At 39.9% G+C, this 17,832-nt stretch overlaps 1 protein-coding gene and 1 long non-coding RNA gene across 5 annotated transcripts in view; one reads left to right on the top strand and one right to left on the bottom strand.

The window, feature by feature from the left end:
• Nucleotides 1-9,912, top strand: part of NRG1 (neuregulin 1) — a 993,276-nt gene extending 983,364 nt beyond the window's left edge. For 3 of the 4 annotated variants that reach the window (XM_054720058.1, XM_028152541.2, XM_028152542.2), the window contains 5 exons: nucleotides 1,131-1,233; nucleotides 2,844-2,970; nucleotides 5,314-5,444; nucleotides 6,228-6,434; nucleotides 9,155-9,912. In XM_054720058.1, the coding sequence (XP_054576033.1) occupies nucleotides 1,131-1,233; nucleotides 2,844-2,970; nucleotides 5,314-5,444; nucleotides 6,228-6,434; nucleotides 9,155-9,806 (1,220 nt within the window). In that variant the 3' untranslated portion in view covers nucleotides 9,807-9,912. Of the gene's footprint in view, nucleotides 1-1,130; nucleotides 1,234-2,843; nucleotides 2,971-5,313; nucleotides 5,445-6,227; nucleotides 6,435-8,625; nucleotides 8,800-9,154 lie in introns of those variants that run through there. The other variant, XM_028152548.2, reaches the window with a different exon arrangement.
• Nucleotides 1,051-17,540, bottom strand: LOC114233247 (uncharacterized). The gene is made up of 5 exons (XR_003619393.2): nucleotides 17,472-17,540; nucleotides 16,674-16,756; nucleotides 15,139-15,304; nucleotides 1,615-1,779; nucleotides 1,051-1,221 (listed from the first exon to the last, which is right to left on the bottom strand). It is a non-coding gene; the product is annotated as an uncharacterized LOC114233247 (long non-coding RNA).
• Nucleotides 17,541-17,832: the final 292 nt, after the last annotated feature.

The raw sequence follows: 17,832 nt of genomic DNA, 5'->3' as shown, positions 1-17,832 counted from the left end.
CTGACCCTGCTTGTTATGTGCTGGTTGAGTTCTCTTTCTCAGTGACCTGCACACTGTCTTCCAATAACTGTAATTAGACTGGTTGGAAGTTCAGCTCCTAAGGAATCAGGTTCACCATTAAGTCAGCCAATCTTGTTAAGAACCTGATCTACCATAGAATCAAGTTGTCTGCCCGCAAAACACTGATTTGCAAATAGAAAGACTTTCATGCATAAGAGACTGGCTGCATTTGGGGTATAATAGTACCTTTACTTCAAAATTCTAACTATCACACCTCCTTAGTGTAATCTACATGAGCTAATTTGCCATGTTGGTCAATGCAGGAATGTATAATCGATTCCAAATTACATATTATTTGTGCTAGTTATTCCTTTATACAGAGAGATGAGGTCTCTAAGTGCAATTGGTGCCGTAATAATAATTGTCCTCCAAAGAGCAGCCTTCACCTTGGCCCAGGACTGTCTTAGCCACCAGATTGGATTTTCTCTGATACAGTGTCTTACATCCTGTGGCTTATGTTCACATTTTACTGTGAAGTAATAGGGATCCTGCCCCAATTTGGTTGCTCACTACAAGCCAAGCTCATGTTTGCAAATGTCTTTGAGTTTATTTCATTAAGTTATAAATGGTTCTTTGTAAAGACCACTGGAATATACAATAGCTGGGAAATCCAAAGAGACTGGGGGTGGAGAGAGAAGGGAAGAGAGGAGGGTCCCAGTGGTGCCAAACCCAGCTCCTTTTATTGGCATTGATTCCTGTTGTCTTTGCAAGAGATGTTGGCAAGAGATTTTTTTTTTAAATAAAAAGTACAGTTTTAACCAAATAGTTACCTTGTAATCAATGTCTATGATTTGCTAGTTTAATACATATGTATCAATAGCTTATAATTAAAAATAATATGATGGCATACTGTTTTTTTATTGTAAATGGCCCCATCTGGCTTTGCCGTTTATACTCACAATGTAGAGCAGTGTTATGCTGTACCTTAAGTATGTCTGCAACAGTAATGAATTGTCACATATTTATTTCTTGTGACCATGGATAGTGCCATGTAGCATGCCAACTGTTCACTTGTAAGCCCGGGCCAGGGTCAGGGGCCTTCGGTGACGTCTGCTCTCGTCCCTTTCCAGAAGCAGAGGAGCTCTACCAGAAGAGGGTGCTGACCATCACTGGCATCTGCATCGCCCTGCTGGTGGTCGGCATCATGTGTGTGGTGGCCTACTGCAAAACCAAGTAAACCTTCCTCCTCCACGCTGCTCCCTCCCGACGCAGACAGGGCAGCCTGCAAGGCCTTGCGGAAACCCATCCCCACAGCTCTGTCTTGGGAAAAAAGAGCGGGGGTGGGGAGGAGAGGGACCCCAGGGGGACTTTTCCCCTTAGTTTTTCTTCTGAATCATTCATTTGAGCACCTTTCCTAACCACATAATTAGAAAGCACTGCCTATTGGTGTGAAAATGTTGAGAAGACTTCTGATGAGTGACCACAGCCCCCTGACCAGAGAAAGGGTTGTATGGGGCCCACATGTGTGCATGTGTGTGGATGTGAGAGGAGGGTGGTGGGTACAAGAAGTGCACTTGTCCAACACTGCTGGGGACACGTCCAGTTTGCAATTACCTTTAGAAGATAAAGGATACGCTTGGTGGCATTTGAGATGCTGTTTTCTGAGCATTATCCTGATTATTGTTTTAAATTCCGTCCCATGAAGTTTCCAGCTCAGATGCTCAGGAGTGTGAGATGCACAAAAGGAATCTTCTGAGAGGAAAATCGAGTGAAACTTGCCTTGAAAGAACAAAAGGGAAAACATTGAAACACTTGTGTTCACTATTTTTGATCCTTTAAACTGGGTCCATATTCACAAATGTAATCACTTTGTGACACAAATTCCCCCCACTTTCTGACGTATGACCTCCACTTCAAGTCTAAACAAATATTAACAGTTTTGTTTTGTTGCTTCATCCCATAAATTTTCTTGCCAAAGCGAGTCATGGGGATATTATTATGATCAGAATGTTGTGTTGAGGAACGAAGACAGTGCTTTTATTCCATAAAATCCAGGGCATTGATGGTGTTTTCCTAAAACCCCAGAACTGGGTGCCAGAATTGAGTAAGCGACAGAGATAAGCCTTCATGGAGTCACCTTAAGAGTTATTTATTTACTTATTTATTTTAAATCTTTATTTTTGAAAGTATTACATAGGTCCTTCTTCCCCCACCCCCCGCCCCTTAACCTCTTCCCTTAAGAGTCTTTTTAGATATTTAATACCTAGTTATATAAAAAAAAAACAAAAGTTGCTAGAGTACGATCCTGTTACAATTATCCCCAAATCTACAGGCAAAATATGCACGTTTTCACTCATGTACAGTACCATGCATGCACACACACTATGGAAAATGTGCAGATTCAAAACGAACTGCGCTTTCTACAGGCCAACAGGCAAAATTATAAATGAAATCAGCTTTATCAATTGCACAGCGCGAGTTGTTACCCAAGACAAATGACCACCTGTAAGACTTAGGCACAGATGGCTGGATTCGTGAAGATGGGATTCAGCCAAATATCCACCTGACTTATCCCATCTTCTCCTCTTTCTGTCTTCTCTCTCAGCAGTCCAGTTTCCTTTCTGTGAGAAGCCCATTCGGCTTCTTACACCTGTTGGTTAAGAGAATTTGTGGTTCTCTGGCTGCCCACAGACAGATTCTAAGATGAAATGGCACCCACCTTGCTCCCCCCTCCCTCACCACCAAGCCACTGCCCGGGTTATGTGTTGGTGACATAAGGAATTGACTGAAATAAGAAATGTAAGTCATAGGGAAAAAGTAAATGCTCCCTTTTCCATACGCAGGAAACAGCGGAAAAAGCTGCACGACCGGCTTCGGCAGAGTCTTCGGTCCGAGCGAAACAACATGGTCAACATCGCCAACGGGCCTCACCACCCCAACCCGCCCCCCGAGAACGTCCAGCTGGTGAATGTAGGTTGGCTCTGGCCAGTGGATACGCTGAGCATCTAGCTCCCCTCTGTTCGGGCACCATGAAGTTTATTTTCTAAAGCTCTTAGGCTCTTAGCTGCTGCCATTAATCTCCACGGCTTCCAGGAATCCAAGGTTTTGCCAGGAGAAAATAATGGGAACATTTTTTAAAGTGGATTTGGTTACTGTAAAACCAGCACATTTCCTCTTCTAAAGTGTTCATTAAGGGGTTGGAATAATAACGTTGGGTTTGTTCTGCGGGGAGGCCGTAGGTGGAAGAAAGAAAAGAAAAACACAAAGGAAAATTAGAAAACTAATGATACAAGAATCCGAAGGAAATGTTTTATTTTTCTAATTTGGAAATGAAGGCTGCTCCAGCCTCTAACTGATTAGTACTGAGAACGGAGCTAAGGGCTTTAGGATGATTTTATTAGAGGCTTCACCGGGCCTGATGATTTGCAGATTCTGATTTACAGAGGAAGAAATTAGGGCAGGGAAAGGTCAAGTGACTTATCGAACTTGCTTCTCAGCAAAACTGGAAGAACATTTGCTTTCCTATTCCCTGACTCTGTCTACGTGATGGCACGCCCTCCTGATGAAACCTACCCTTAACCACTCAAGCCCTTTGTTTAAAATTTACCAGGCTTTGAAATATAACTGAGTCATAGAATATTAGATTCTGCAAAGTCTTTCAATATCACCTTCAAACCTCCCTTTTTTATATATATAGAGAGAAGGGCCAGAGCTGGACTCAGTTTCCCTGGCTTTAGAAGTATTGCTCTTTCTATTCCTATTCCACCATCATTCTTCCTGTTTTCTTCATTTCTCTCTGATTTTTGACTTTTTATAAGCAAAGCTTGAAGATTGTATTGCACTGCCATTTTCTATTCTATAGAAAAAGGTATATTTTGTGTGGAGCAAATATATCATGGACCCAAGTTCAGAGTGGGTGGTTTCTAAACCATCAGTAAGTCTTGTAGCGGAGACCTACGGGAGACTGGTAGAGTAAGGTGCAAATACATTAGCATGCTTTGCTGCTTTCCACCCTCATCAGTGCTCATTAGAATGTTCTGCATGGTCGATCAATGCACTCACTACAGACACACCTATAAGCTGTCACTAAGAATGTTACAAGACGTAGGAAGCAGAATGACTGCCTGGATTCCATTCGTGGCTCACACACTGTGTGACTTTAGGCTTGAACCTTTCTAAACCCTATTTGTTCATCATGAAAACAGGCCTAAAAATAATACCTACTTCAGAATGTTCTTGCTAGCATTAAATAAGAGAACCTACATAAAACACTTATCTTAGTGGCATTTAATGAGTGTTGAGTAAGTGTAAAATGTTATTCTCATTAGATACACTGAGTAACACTGCCTTCCAGGAGCAAGAGTGAAATGGTACACAGACTGGAAGTAGCTCATTATGTGGACACCACCATCTTTTTCTTAAAGCCGCCCGTCCCAGGATTCCACATGGAATAACCTTTCCTCCAAGAGAACCAGTTAGAATTTCAAGCGTAATTCAAGTTGCATTTTTTGGGGTTTCCATGAATATATCAGGTTGTTTTAGCATTCACAGCCCATCAGATTACAAAGCCCTATTTCATCTGAGGGTATTCTTTTCTATGCCTCATCCTCTATTTAATTTGGTGTAAATACAAATAGCATTTAAAAACAACTTCAGAATGTGCCTCTCCTGCTAAGACAGTAAATAGCTAGTGTGATTTGGTGATGAAAATGAAATAGAATGTACTTGCACTGCATATGGATCATCTTTGTAGTATGTGCTTTCTCGAGATGTGTGACCTTAACAACTTCTATACATCCTTCCCATCTCTCAGTAGCCTTGCTACTTTTACTACTGACAATTTAAAAATTCCAGTTGTATCATTTGGGCAACATGGGCACTAGGAAATTGTAAAACAGAGGTAGATCCAAAATATAGAGACTTTAAACAAATTTTTCTATCCCTTGTAACAACCATGACAAAAAATGAATATTGGACAAAGATTTTTACTGAATTCTAGTCATGTTATCAACTGGAAACTAAAAAAAAAAAAAGATAATGAGCAGTTATGACTGTAGGACCTCTATTGAGAGCACATCCAAAGAGTAACTTATTAACTCCATTCACTGAATCTAAAGGCCGCAGTAACCAGAATAGGATTTTCTATTTTTTCTATTTATATTTTCTATATTTTCTATCTGGACACTGGAGAAAATAAATTTATTATGAAGAAATTTATTGTTTATTATGTGTACTAGAACAGATTTTTGTGTGTGACAGTGTTAATGTTTTGACTTACATGAATCTTCAAGTTGTGTTTCTTTGTTTATCCAGCAATACGTATCTAAAAATGTCATCTCTAGTGAGCATATTGTTGAAAGAGAAGTGGAGACATCTTTTTCCACCAGTCACTATACCTCGACAACTCATCATTCCACTACTGTCACCCAGACTCCGAGTCACAGGTATGAGAAAAAAACAATTGTGTGGTTTCTCCAAGAATGAATTTTTAAAAAATTTCCTTGTGCTGTCATTGCCTAAGAAAGGCCCAGGACACACGTATGGGGCAGTGAAGTATAGTTAAGTGTATGGTTTGGGACAAAACAGACTTGGGACATCAACTGGCTTTGCCATTTAATTGCTGTTTAAATTTGAACCTTAATTTTTTTCATCATCAAACAAGGGGAAATGATACCTACCTCAAGAGTTGTTCCCTATTTTAGAGATTGTCTTTACTCTTGCCCAGCCACTCACTGAATTGCTATACTGGGAAAACTCTGTCTTAGATGCTATATAATACTTAGAAGTTGCCTTCTCCCATTGATTGAATTGCCCTGGGAAATACACATGAGAAATTGATTAAATAGGTGAATCCTAAATTAGAAAATGCCCTGGTGACCAATATCTGAGTGCAACCAAAGGCAGCACAAGACTTCCAAATGTAGCTCACTTGGGCAAGTGTTTCCTTAACCTAAGCTCTCAAGATCAGAATGATTATAAGAACACTATTTGATAAATGTGTTGAATGAGTGAACAAATGAATAACCTGTGTCCTTACAAAACCAATCTAAATCAAGATCCTTTCTATAGCAAGTATCTTTATAACAATTCTATTCGGAGACAAGTAATGTTATAGTGAACTACCAATGCATGGATAATTTGAAATATTTGTCTGGTCATTCTCTTCATTTCCATTTTTGCACATAATTTTCTAAAAAATATCTTTGCCTTTCACATTTCCCCTCTAGCTGGAGCAACGGACACACTGAAAGCATCATTTCTGAAAGCCACTCTGTAATCATGATGTCATCAGTAGAAAACAGTAGGCACAGCAGCCCAACGGGGGGCCCAAGAGGACGTCTTAATGGCATGGGAGGCCCTCGTGAATGTAACAGCTTCCTCAGGCATGCCAGAGAAACCCCTGACTCCTACCGAGACTCTCCTCATAGTGAAAGGTAAAACTGAAGGGCAAAGCTACTGCAGAGGAGAAAGAACCCCAGTAAGCGAATCCCCATGAGCACCTGCGGTCTCACCTAAGGAAATCTACTCTAATGAGAATAAGGGGCAGCAGTTGCCTGTTCTAGGAGTGCTCCTAGTTGATGAAGTCATCTTTCTGTTTGACTGAACTCATTTCTTCTGAGCTTCTCACCTCGTCCCAGTGGCCGACAGGCAACAGACTCTTAACGAGCTGGAATGATTTGATGTGGAAGGTGCAGCCAACTTGGAGTTCCTAGTTCTGGCCTTAGGCTCAGCCCCACTCGGGATCTGTTTCCTCAGTTGTCACTTTAGACAGATGGCACCAATGATTGATAAGGACCCTTCTAGAATTCCAATTTGCCAGTTATCCAAACTCTGGTCGAACTGACCTCAATTCTCATGTGCTAACTCGACTTATCTTCCAGCCTCAGTTAAATCAAATCAAGGGCTATGTCACTGCTGACTCTCATGGGAACAACTGCTTGCGTTCCACCATAGATTATCCCTTTTATGAAATTCCAAGAAGGGATGAATAAATAAATCTTTTATATGCTGCGTCTGACAGTCTTCACAGGTGGTTTTCAAAGTAGATATTGCCTCTCATGTGGCCCTTTATTCCAGAATGTTTTGGCTTTTTTTCTGGGGGTATTGGATTGGGTTGGGGAAATATAGCAAAGATAAAATAAAGAACGGAGGAAAGTAAACTGAAATAGATGCTTAATAGAAATACTAAATTTATAGATTCTCTTTATCCATTTGCACCTACATGGGAGAGAGTTATACCCAACCAGCATTTCTAGCCTGCCAGTAAGCGGTCACTTGTTTGTTTTCAAATCCAGTGGGGTTTTGTGTGCTTGTTTACTGTATCATCTCAGTCTAATATTTGACCATTTGTTCAAAGCTTTACATAATGTCAAATATATGTTTGGTATTTACGTGGGTGGAAATAGTTTGGTAGACTTTTTCCACTCTTGGCTTGGGAAGTACTTAAAACAAAAGAGGACCAGTTTTGGGCTTACAGGTCATATAGAACCTGCTAATCACTTCTTGAATGGCCTTTCTATGAAATATCGCAAAATGGTATTTCAAAGCTTTATGGAATTAAAGGTTGCTCTTTTTATGTATGAAAAATAAGGTATTGTCCAAAATTAGTTTAAAGCATTACTCTTAGATATACATACAACTATACATTTATGTACTTAAAAAGTCTATTCTGTTTTAGTCTTTTTTGAAACCTGAAAAGAGTTTAGGGATAAATTCTTTCTCACCATATGTGACATTTATCTTTAAAGAATGACATTTCCCTACTATGGTAGGCTTCCTTGAGTACCCTAGATAGTCTCTAGGACTGCAAAATATACCTGAACCTAGAGATCATGGAGAGAAAAGATAAATCACTTTTATGTGTTTGGTTGAATTTGGACTAGCATTTCTCAGAGAGCTTAATTTAAGTATTCATAAAGCAAAAAGTCTGAAGATTCGGGCCCCAAATATTTCAACCTCTAGACACTCTCCCATTTTAGACACAGCTTGATCTCACATCCATATAACTCTGAATCATGGCTGAAAGCAGGAAGGTTAATAAGTTCCTGTTAACTAATGTTCAGATGGTGCTGTCCTGTGTCATCACAGGTCATGTCAAATTAAACTCTGAGAACACCAATGTGAAGAAAAGACTCATTTAGTGCTATGCATTGGTAACATTTTTATCAAAAGCTGAGAAATGTGACTCTCAGTAAGTCACATGTCTTTTTCAGTGCCAAGTCAGGTCTTCTTATTCTGGGAGGGGGGCGGTTGGCGGGTGAGTAAAGCATGATATGGTAAAAACATTGCACTCAATGTCTTGACAAGAAGATTCAATGAGCATTATCAGCCATAACATGACATAAGGTAACATGGTACAGCAGCCCTTGAGCAGTCACAAAGATAAGCCAAAGACTGATGCAGCTCTAAGTTTTGGAAGAAAGGTAGACCAAAGATTGAACACCGGTATGTGAAGCCAATGTAAGGTTCTCTCAGGCTTACCTTTGGATGTCTTGGTCACTGGGATGGATAGTTGCAAATTGAATGTTAAGAAGTAGCATTTCATGGAAAAATTTAAAGCACACAAATATGTTACACTGTTATCAGGAATAAATCTAAGTCACTATGCTCTCTTTTTTTCATAAGACATAACCTTATAGCTGAGCTAAGGAGAAACAAGGCACACAGATCCAAATGCATGCAGATCCAGCTCTCAGCAACTCATCTTAGATCTTCCTCCATTCCCCATTTGGGCTTCATTCTCTAAGACCCCTTGGCCTTTAGGAAGGTATAGTATTTAAGTAATACTTCTTTCCTTTACAAATCCCTCAGCCTTGGTCCTTACAAACTAACAGGTTTCCAGGACCTCGTGCCCTCTGATCTTGACTCATGCTTTTATTTAAAATCATGATGAGATTGAAAATCCTTAAAGCTTTGATGAGCTAGGCCATGTAGCTGATCTGTGCATGTACTCCTGTAAGGAAACTCTTGGCTACATAATTTTAGATTCCAAGGGTACTGACTGTCCTAGTGTAAAAATCAAGACGTATACGATGAACAGAAATTCTTTGTTCTCTTGATTATATAATATCATGACCTCTGTCCCCTTACCCTCCCTACTCTATGACTCCTCTTATTCCACCACACTTATGCGGGGTATTCTGTGCTCACACAGGTATGTGTCAGCAATGACCACCCCGGCTCGTATGTCACCTGTAGATTTCCACACGCCAAGCTCCCCCAAATCGCCCCCTTCGGAAATGTCTGCACCTGTGTCCAGCACGACGGTGTCCATGCCCTCAATGGCAGTCAGCCCCTTTGTGGAAGAAGAGAGACCTCTGCTTCTGGTGACACCACCACGGCTGCGGGAGAAGTATGACCACCACCCTCAGCAATTCAACTCCTTCCACCACAACCCCGCGCATGAGAGCAGCAGCCTGCCCCCTAGCCCCTTGAGGATAGTGGAGGATGAGGAGTATGAGACGACCCAGGAGTACGAGCCAGCTCAAGAGCCTGTTAAGAAACTCACCAATAGCCGACGGGCCAAAAGAACCAAGCCCAATGGCCACATTGCCAACAGGTTGGAAATGGACAGCAACACAAGCGCTGAGACCAGTAACTCAGAGAGCGAGACAGAAGATGAAAGAGTAGGTGAAGCCACCCCTTTCCTGGGCATACAGAACCCCCTGGCAGCCAGTCTTGAGGCAGCACCTGCCTTCCGCCTGGCTGAGAGCAGGACTAACCCAGCAGGCCGCTTCTCGACACAGGAGGATCTGCAGGCCAGGCTGTCTAGTGTAATTGCTAACCAAGACCCTATCGCTGTATAAAACCTAAATAAACACATAGATACACCTGTAAAACTTTATTTTATATAATAAAGTATTCCACCTTAAATTAAACAATTTATTTTATTTTAGCAGTTCTGCAAATAGAAAACAGGAAAAAAAACTTTTATAAATTAAATATATGTATGTAAAAATGTGTTATGTGCCATATGTAGCAATTTTTTACAGTATTTCCAAACGAGAAAGATATCAATGGTGCCTTTATGTTATGTTATGTCGAGAGCAAGTTTTGTACCGTTACCGTGATTGCTTTTCCACAGTATTTCAGCAAAACCTCCCATGTATTCCGTTTTCGCTGGCTTCTTGTGCATTGCATTATGATGTTGACTGGATGTATGATTTGCAAGACTTGCAACTGTTCCTCCGTTTGCTTACAGTAGCACCCAATCAGTACGTCTTGTAATGGCACATCCATCCAAATACTCTTCTCTTCTGTACGAGGTTTTCTTTTGCATTCAGTCTATGAAATGAGTCGTGTCTACTCTGCCAGCCAAAGGTTTGCTTCACTGGGCTCTGAGATAATAGTAGATCCAACAGCATGTTACTATTAATTACAGCAGGAAACTGCATTAAGTAATGTTAACTATTATGAAGAAAGTAATATTGTGATTTAAAAAAAAACACACCTATATTATTCATCAGAAGACAGCTTGCTCTCACTAAGAGGAGCTACCACTTCTTTTATTTCAATTTATTTTTCTTGACCAAAAAGCAACAGTTTGGAGGGTAGCAGAGAAAAATGGGTTCTGGCTTGCCATCAGGGTAAGACCAACACCTTATCGGAGGACTCAATGTCACTTTCTCTCTGGGGGAATGACACAACAGCACATCTAGTTGGAGATCAAACCAGGGCTGGACAAGGTGCAATCATTCCTGACTTGTCTTTTTCACTGATTTTGGAGCTAGTGATTGGTTCTGTCTTCTTGGCTGGAAACAGACATGCTATGGCACAAACACCCCAGCTCCAACAGCACACTCAGCACTTGTCTGAAATACCTAGAGGGAAACATGCCTGCTGTGCCTAGTGGTGACTGGTCATCGTAGGGAAGTAAGAGTGTCCAGAAGGAGGGACTGATAGAAGACACAGGTGAAGGGCAGCTGTGTGGCACGGGTTGCAATTTTAAACAGTTTTGTTGACCACTCCTTTCTCCTCATTCGTTTCCTCTTGCTTTTCAATGTTGCCTTGATTAGGTCATGACGATGCATGCACATTTTTGTCAGGAATGGTCAACATGCATGTGATTTGTGACTAGTAAGAACCTCTGAGAGTGATGCTTCATCAGGCAATGTCAATCGTGTTGGAAAGATTGCACCTTTCCCTGCAGAAACACGACCCCCTCCTGTGTACTGACCTCCTGCTTCGCAGCCTGCCATCACCCACTTCCTCCTTTGTTTTTGCTTTACTCTCACCGAACAGGACTAAGATGGGTCTAAACTTTGCATGTTCTCTTGGGATTGTAAATCCAAGGAAGGCCTATAGGTATTAACATTTGAAAGAACTGCTAATTCAGGAAAATAATAGCTTTTTGTAAAAATTGCAGGTCCCCACTTTATGACCTGCCTGATACCTGCCGAATCTGGCTGGAGCTTTACTGAGGTTCCAAGTAGACTCCTGGGAGCCATGTGACAAAATGGGAAACAGGTTAGCAAGGGGTTCAAAATACCAGGCAAAAAGTCAATGAGAGTAACTGCTTCTTGTTGGCAGGTGAACTGAACCTATTACTTCACCAAATTTCTATGTTAAAGGTAAAGGGGAAAAGAAACATGCAAATAGGTCTTAGAAGAAAAATGCAGGCTGGGCATGAGTCATGTCATTGAGCTCCTACATGTTTCCACAGTCCACACAGATGCCTGTCTGCAGGTCTTTGAAGTTACTCTGAGTATTTGATATCCCACGCTGCCCTTCATGGTTCACATGCCACTTCCTCTGTGCCCAGCAGTGCCCTCATCAGCTTGTTAATCCACACGGAGGGGCCCCTGTCCACCTTCAGAAGTTGCACTGATTTCCCAGGTCTGTAGAAATGAGTAAACTCGCAGCAGGAGGAAGAAGACAGTCAACCCAAAGAGGTTCTATAAGTTATTCTAATATTGCCTTTGAGTCAGCCTTAGACTATTTCAATAAAAAAAATCCACATCATGAATTAAAACTACAACTTTTGTTTCAAATTCTACAGACTTAGGGGTACTCACATGTCTCATTCTGAATAATTTCAAGAATAAATAAAATCTATTGAGAGCAATGAACAACATGAAAATTGTTGTAAATTTTCAGGTTACAAAAATATATGAAAACTTAGGCTAAAAGGAAAGTTTCTTTCCAACTTGATTCCAGTCACTCACAGAGGGAGCATTATTTGGGGCAGCATTACCTGTAAAACAAGAGCTTCCCTTGATAAGAAAGGCCAGCTGACTCCTCAGGGCTACCTGCTGCGGCCACCAGTTTTGTGTTCACAGGGACATCTCTATGATGTTTAACTGCCACGTGGCTCTCAACCAACCACCCTGTTTATAAACTCAGGCAGTGCTGTGGCCAATTCACAGGAGGGTGAACCTATGTTCCCAGCAGATGAAAAGCTTCTGTGGGTTTTTAGGTAATTGCCCAGAAGTTCCACACCCACTCTGTCCCCTGGAAATCATATCCTACTGAGGGGTATGCAGTGGAACATAGTATATGCAAACCTCTTTTTCTCACTCGAGATTCCTTTACTATCCTACTCTCCCTTCTTGCCTGGTATGACATTTTTCCAAGAGTACCTGGACAGCCTCATGCTTTCTACAAACTAACACTCTACCAGGGTGTATGTGAATGTGTTTCCGACACCAACATGCTGTATCTTCCTTGTCTAAGTGTGACTGTCTTGATACAGGTGGAGTTTATCCAGGGTAACTTGCTCAGTAATTATTCCTTTTTTTTTTTTTTTCTGGCCTGGAGTTAAAAGGGGCACAGCTCAGATTGGTGAAAATAAGGAAGGCTGGTTTTATCATTTAGCACTGGCTGCGTTCCACCAGCCACAGAGATGAGATTTCTATCTACAAAGGCCCATGAAACACTGCAGACAAATGCAAACAAAGGGAAATGGCCACATATCACAAGTTCTATTATATATTCTTTTGTAAATACACCCTGTACATTACTTAGATGTTTTCCTAAATCATTTACTGTCTTTATGAGTTAATGTCAGATTTTTACTCTTTCAACTTACTGTGTAACATTGTAAATAACATAATGTCCTTTATTATTTATATTTAAGCACCTAACATAGAGTTGTTTTCATATAAGTTTAAGGTAAATGTCAAAAATATATGTTTTTTGTTTTTCTTCACTTTAAAATTATGTATCTTTTTCTTTTTTAAAAAAAGAATAATTTATTGTTCAGGAGAAAGAATGTATATGTAACTGAAACTATTTGAAGAATGCACATTTGAAAGCCGTGGGGGTACTGATAAACTAAAGAATTACTTATCCAAAATACTAAGCAATAAGTAATTGTGATTTATTTAAAGTTTTGTTCATTTTCCATGAACGAAATACTGCAATAAAAATGCCACTCTGTGGAGACCTGGGAGTGTTGCTCAGCAGACTAACGTTTCAGTCTGTTAGACCAGCACCTTTCGTGTTCCTGCGACAGTTGTACTAATATAGGAATGTGTTCCATGGACCCCACGATCATCTTGTCTGTGCTTTGCTTTGGCCTCACTGTCTATTCTTGAGTCATCTTCTGCCTATTGATTCTTCTTGCCCCTGTATTTTTTGTTGAAGGGGCCACACCCAAGCAATATGATAACCCCCCCCCATACACACAATAACATGTCAGAGAGGACATTCTAGGCATGACCACCTGGGTCTTAGTTGTTAACATGTTCTGTAGTGACAGCAAGAAACTTCTTCAGACTAATGGAAATGTCAACATGGCAACCCATGCAGTCATGAGAGGAAAACTTGTCATCATCATTCACATAGTCTGATGGCCACCATGGCCTCAAAGCAGCCAGTCAGAACCTGACCATGCTAAGCTTCCTATTGCTTCAGACAATTTATTTTCCATCAGGCTCTTAATTTAATGATTCACTGTTTTAAGAGGAGATAAGGCTAAATTGGGCTCATTCCCCTCATTATATCAATAAATTAAACTCAATGTCCATCTTACTACTCAGGGAAGGGTATATGCATGAGAAATTTCCCACATCCTAAGACTCACAGAAATGAGGATATTACTTTTCTTACTGAAATTAGCCTAAACAAAAGCCATATTTTAACAAATAGTTATTTGCATGGGTGGTACTTTTTATATATTTCAAGCATTTTACTCATTATTCCAAACAGGATAAGGGCAAGGAGAGGTCATCAATCCTTTGGGGTACACAGTGGCCCCCTTTGAAGTTTGACAGTACCTGAGGCTTCCCATCAACATCACTTCCCTAAATGTACATGATTCCTGCTACCTACCAACAGTTCCACTAGTGTCCTCTCCAAAACATTCTGGATGTCTAGAAGAGTCAGAATGATCTTTGTGCTAGTTTTTCTATTTATATTACTAAATTTTCAAAACTATTCAGAAACCTCACATTTGTGTCAACTGTGATTTATATGCACACACACACACACAAATTATGAACACACACTAACCTGAAGCCACCACATTTTTTCACCTATTCAGAAAATCAAGGATTGAGCAGAATTTAAAAATTAAAAATGAAGGCATTTTCCTACGTCTTCAAATTTAAGCTGAGGCTTTGACCATCTCCCAGATTGAAAACTACAAGCTGTCTTAGTGATTTCGGTTAAAATTGGGTACCTAAGTTATATTTGAGGCAGATGCATGTGTGGTGGAGGGAGGTATGGGGAGAGTGAAAATGCACATATAGCCAAATTAAATAGCTGGATAATTGTTACTATTATCCATTCACTTCAACCATGTAGACTCTTGAATGCCAAACCCAGGTCAGCTCTCCAAACTAGCAAATGGTCTATCTTTCCAATGTAGTGTCTTCCCCATCATTTGATTTCTTTGCTCTCTGTCCTGATGATGAATGACAAGAGGACTTGATGTCAAGGATTTGGGGTTAAGAGAGGCAATTCTGAAATCCTGACCCAGGATGCTCTTCTGAAATGCTGGAAGGAGAGGGCATTGTTTGGTCTCATGTGAATCAGTCTGCACTCCACCTTTGGCCAGCCCTCCCTGAAATGGATAGCATGAAATAAATTTATGAAAACTCTTAGTCCAAAAGATTAATTTGGTAGGAAATAGAAATGCTTTCCGTTTATAAAAGACAGGATCATCCTACTGCTACAAAAAGCAGCAATATTTCTAACCTTTCAGGCTGTTCTTGGTCAATTAGCTGCGCCCAATCCTCCATGTTGGGCTCCTGTTGACATCCTGAGACTGCGGTTGTTGGACCTCTCTGGTGAGCTGTTGGTTTTACACTTCAGTGAGCTCCAAAATATCATACATCAGGAGAGTAGGAAAGGACTTTGTTACCTGGAGGGAAACCATCATGATCTACCTGATTCTTTTAAGAACAGAGTAGGAGAAGGAAACCAGTAATTCCTAAAGAGGAGACAAAATGTGGCAATGGTTCCACCCAGGATCTTTTTCTAACCCTTCCCCTTCATACTGACTTATTGAGGCAATCTGATGGAGGAAACAACATCCCTTCCCACCCCACAGCATGCTGCAGAGGCTAGAGAATTATTTGCAGATGTAAACATCTTTTATAGCTTGTATAGATTTGCTCATAAGCAGAGAAATAACCTGTTAAGTACAGGTAACATTTTATCACATTTTATGACTTAAAACATCCTTTATCTCCTTTTTATTCTCATTTTTGACCCTCTGGGATATTGATCTGATACATGATGAGGACAATTTAGGCTCAGGGAAGTAAAAATCTTTACTGAAGCTACACACTAGTGAGATGCAGAGATAATACTAATATCAAAGTTTTCTGACTACAACTCTTATTTCTACTGACCATACTCCTCCCAACCCTCTGACCCAAGCACAAACAAGTCTTTCATTTTTTATTTTTCATAACATGGACAGTACATGTTACAACCAAAACCAAGTTTCTATTTGAAAGACAGTGAGCCCCTTTGACTTAGGTTTGGAGATACTCTAGAACCCAATTTTTTTTTGACATAGTGGCTCTATGTACCTTTCCCTAAACATAGCTTCCTAAGGAAATGAAGTGTAGCCATGGGAATGAATTCTCAGTTTCAATATATAGGTAGCACCTGCAGCAACTTTGTAAATTTGCATGATTTCCTTCTTCAAGCTTATTTCCTGATCTCTAACATGGCAATTCAATGGACTTTACAAGGCTGGGATGTTGTGAGGATAAATTTGAGCACATATAAGGAAGCCATAAAATGTCCACCCCAAAGTGATTTTCAAATACTACCTTCCATTTGCTTTTTCCTTTCCAGATTCTTAAGATTTGGAATCTAAGTTTCTCAGTTCCAAACGACGTACTCTACATTGTACACATCAATAAAAACTGATCAAATAAACATATAATTTCTCCAGTGTAGTAAGCAAATATTTGCAACAAGTAAATTCCTTTTTAATAACAACTATATGTTGTTCAGCATAATCACTAACCAGCATTAAAGTTGCAGCTCAATAACTTCATGTATTTTATGTTTGCTTCTTGTGTAGCCATACTGTTTTACATGAAGTCTCTAATTTTAGTGTCTTATTCTATTAATGTTTCATTATAATTTACAGAAATTTACTAAAACATAACTCTTTATAAAGTTTTCATAATTCCACCTTCAGACTTCATTGCAAATATCTACTAAGACAAACAGACAAAAAGATCCTAAATATATAGGATGTCTATGCACACCATTTGCCTTAGTTTGCACCCAGGATGTTTAGACATATTTCATTTTCTTAAACTTCAGTCCAAAGGCCCAGCAAAAGGTCTGCCTGTAGAGCAACAATATCAAAGGAGTTAAGTCTCATAATAATTCCTAAATGTAAGTAACCACTTGGTTTATAGATGTTTCTCAGCCACTCCCATTACCCAACCAAGAATTCTTAAGGTTCTATTCACTCCACACTCTATGCATAAAACAAAATTCTCGTCTTGGTTCTGAAGCAATTAATAATTTATAGATTTAAGTATTTTGGATTCAATCCTTTAAAACTTCATCCTCCATCAAGGGTGGCATATGAGTTTGTCTCATGATATCTATCACCAGGTTTATGGCATAGACATTGTTAACAGTAAGAGAGTCTCATATAATTGTCCACACGCATCCTTCATTTAAATAAAAATATATTGCATTGAAATAAAGTTGTCTTTATGTTTTAGAAAATAAGGAAGTTCTCTTATTTTTTAAAAAATAATCTAGATATGAGCATTATATTTTTTAATTATGAATTATCATCATGAGTTAAGCTAACACTTGTCTTCTATTCCATGACTTTCAGTAGGTGAATCCTTCTTGCCTGACCTTGAGCCCTTCTCTTGAAGTGAGATGCTCAGAGAGACTCCAGGTTAGGGTCATTTTCTAGAGCCCTTCTGGTTTCTCACAGTTGAGCCTAACATGAACTTTTCATCTTCACCATTGGTGTGTGTACTTTAGTAATCAATAAGGTTACAAAACAGACAACTTCCTCTTGGGTCCTAGAGTCTCACCCTGAAGAATAAAGATGATAGGAAATGCCACGTGGGAGAGCCACTTGTTCTGAGCTCCTCAATTCCCAGCAGCCAGGTTCCTTCCAATTGTGAGATGACTCTGACCTCATACAAGAATGTCCCCACGAAGACCACACTCTCCCTTTAGATTTTTCTTTTTTTGCAAAACAAAGGCCTCCCTTAGTAACTCCTTCATTCATAGCGCTTCTTTGGTCCTTTTGATTTCAAAACATCTGAAGTCATAGAGCCATATAACTTCACACTCTGAACATAGTCAGAAACTATGGGATTTAGGGTTTAAAGTGATTTTATGAAACTAGAAGACTTTTTTTATTTGATGTAGTCCATTTAGAAAATCTGA

Source organism: Eptesicus fuscus, chromosome 8 (assembly GCF_027574615.1).
Source record: "Eptesicus fuscus isolate TK198812 chromosome 8, DD_ASM_mEF_20220401, whole genome shotgun sequence".
In the NCBI taxonomy this organism is placed as follows: Eukaryota; Metazoa; Chordata; class Mammalia; order Chiroptera; family Vespertilionidae; genus Eptesicus; species Eptesicus fuscus.
The sequence above is the reverse complement of the archived record's forward strand: the minus strand, read 5'-3'. Positions and strand labels throughout refer to the sequence as shown.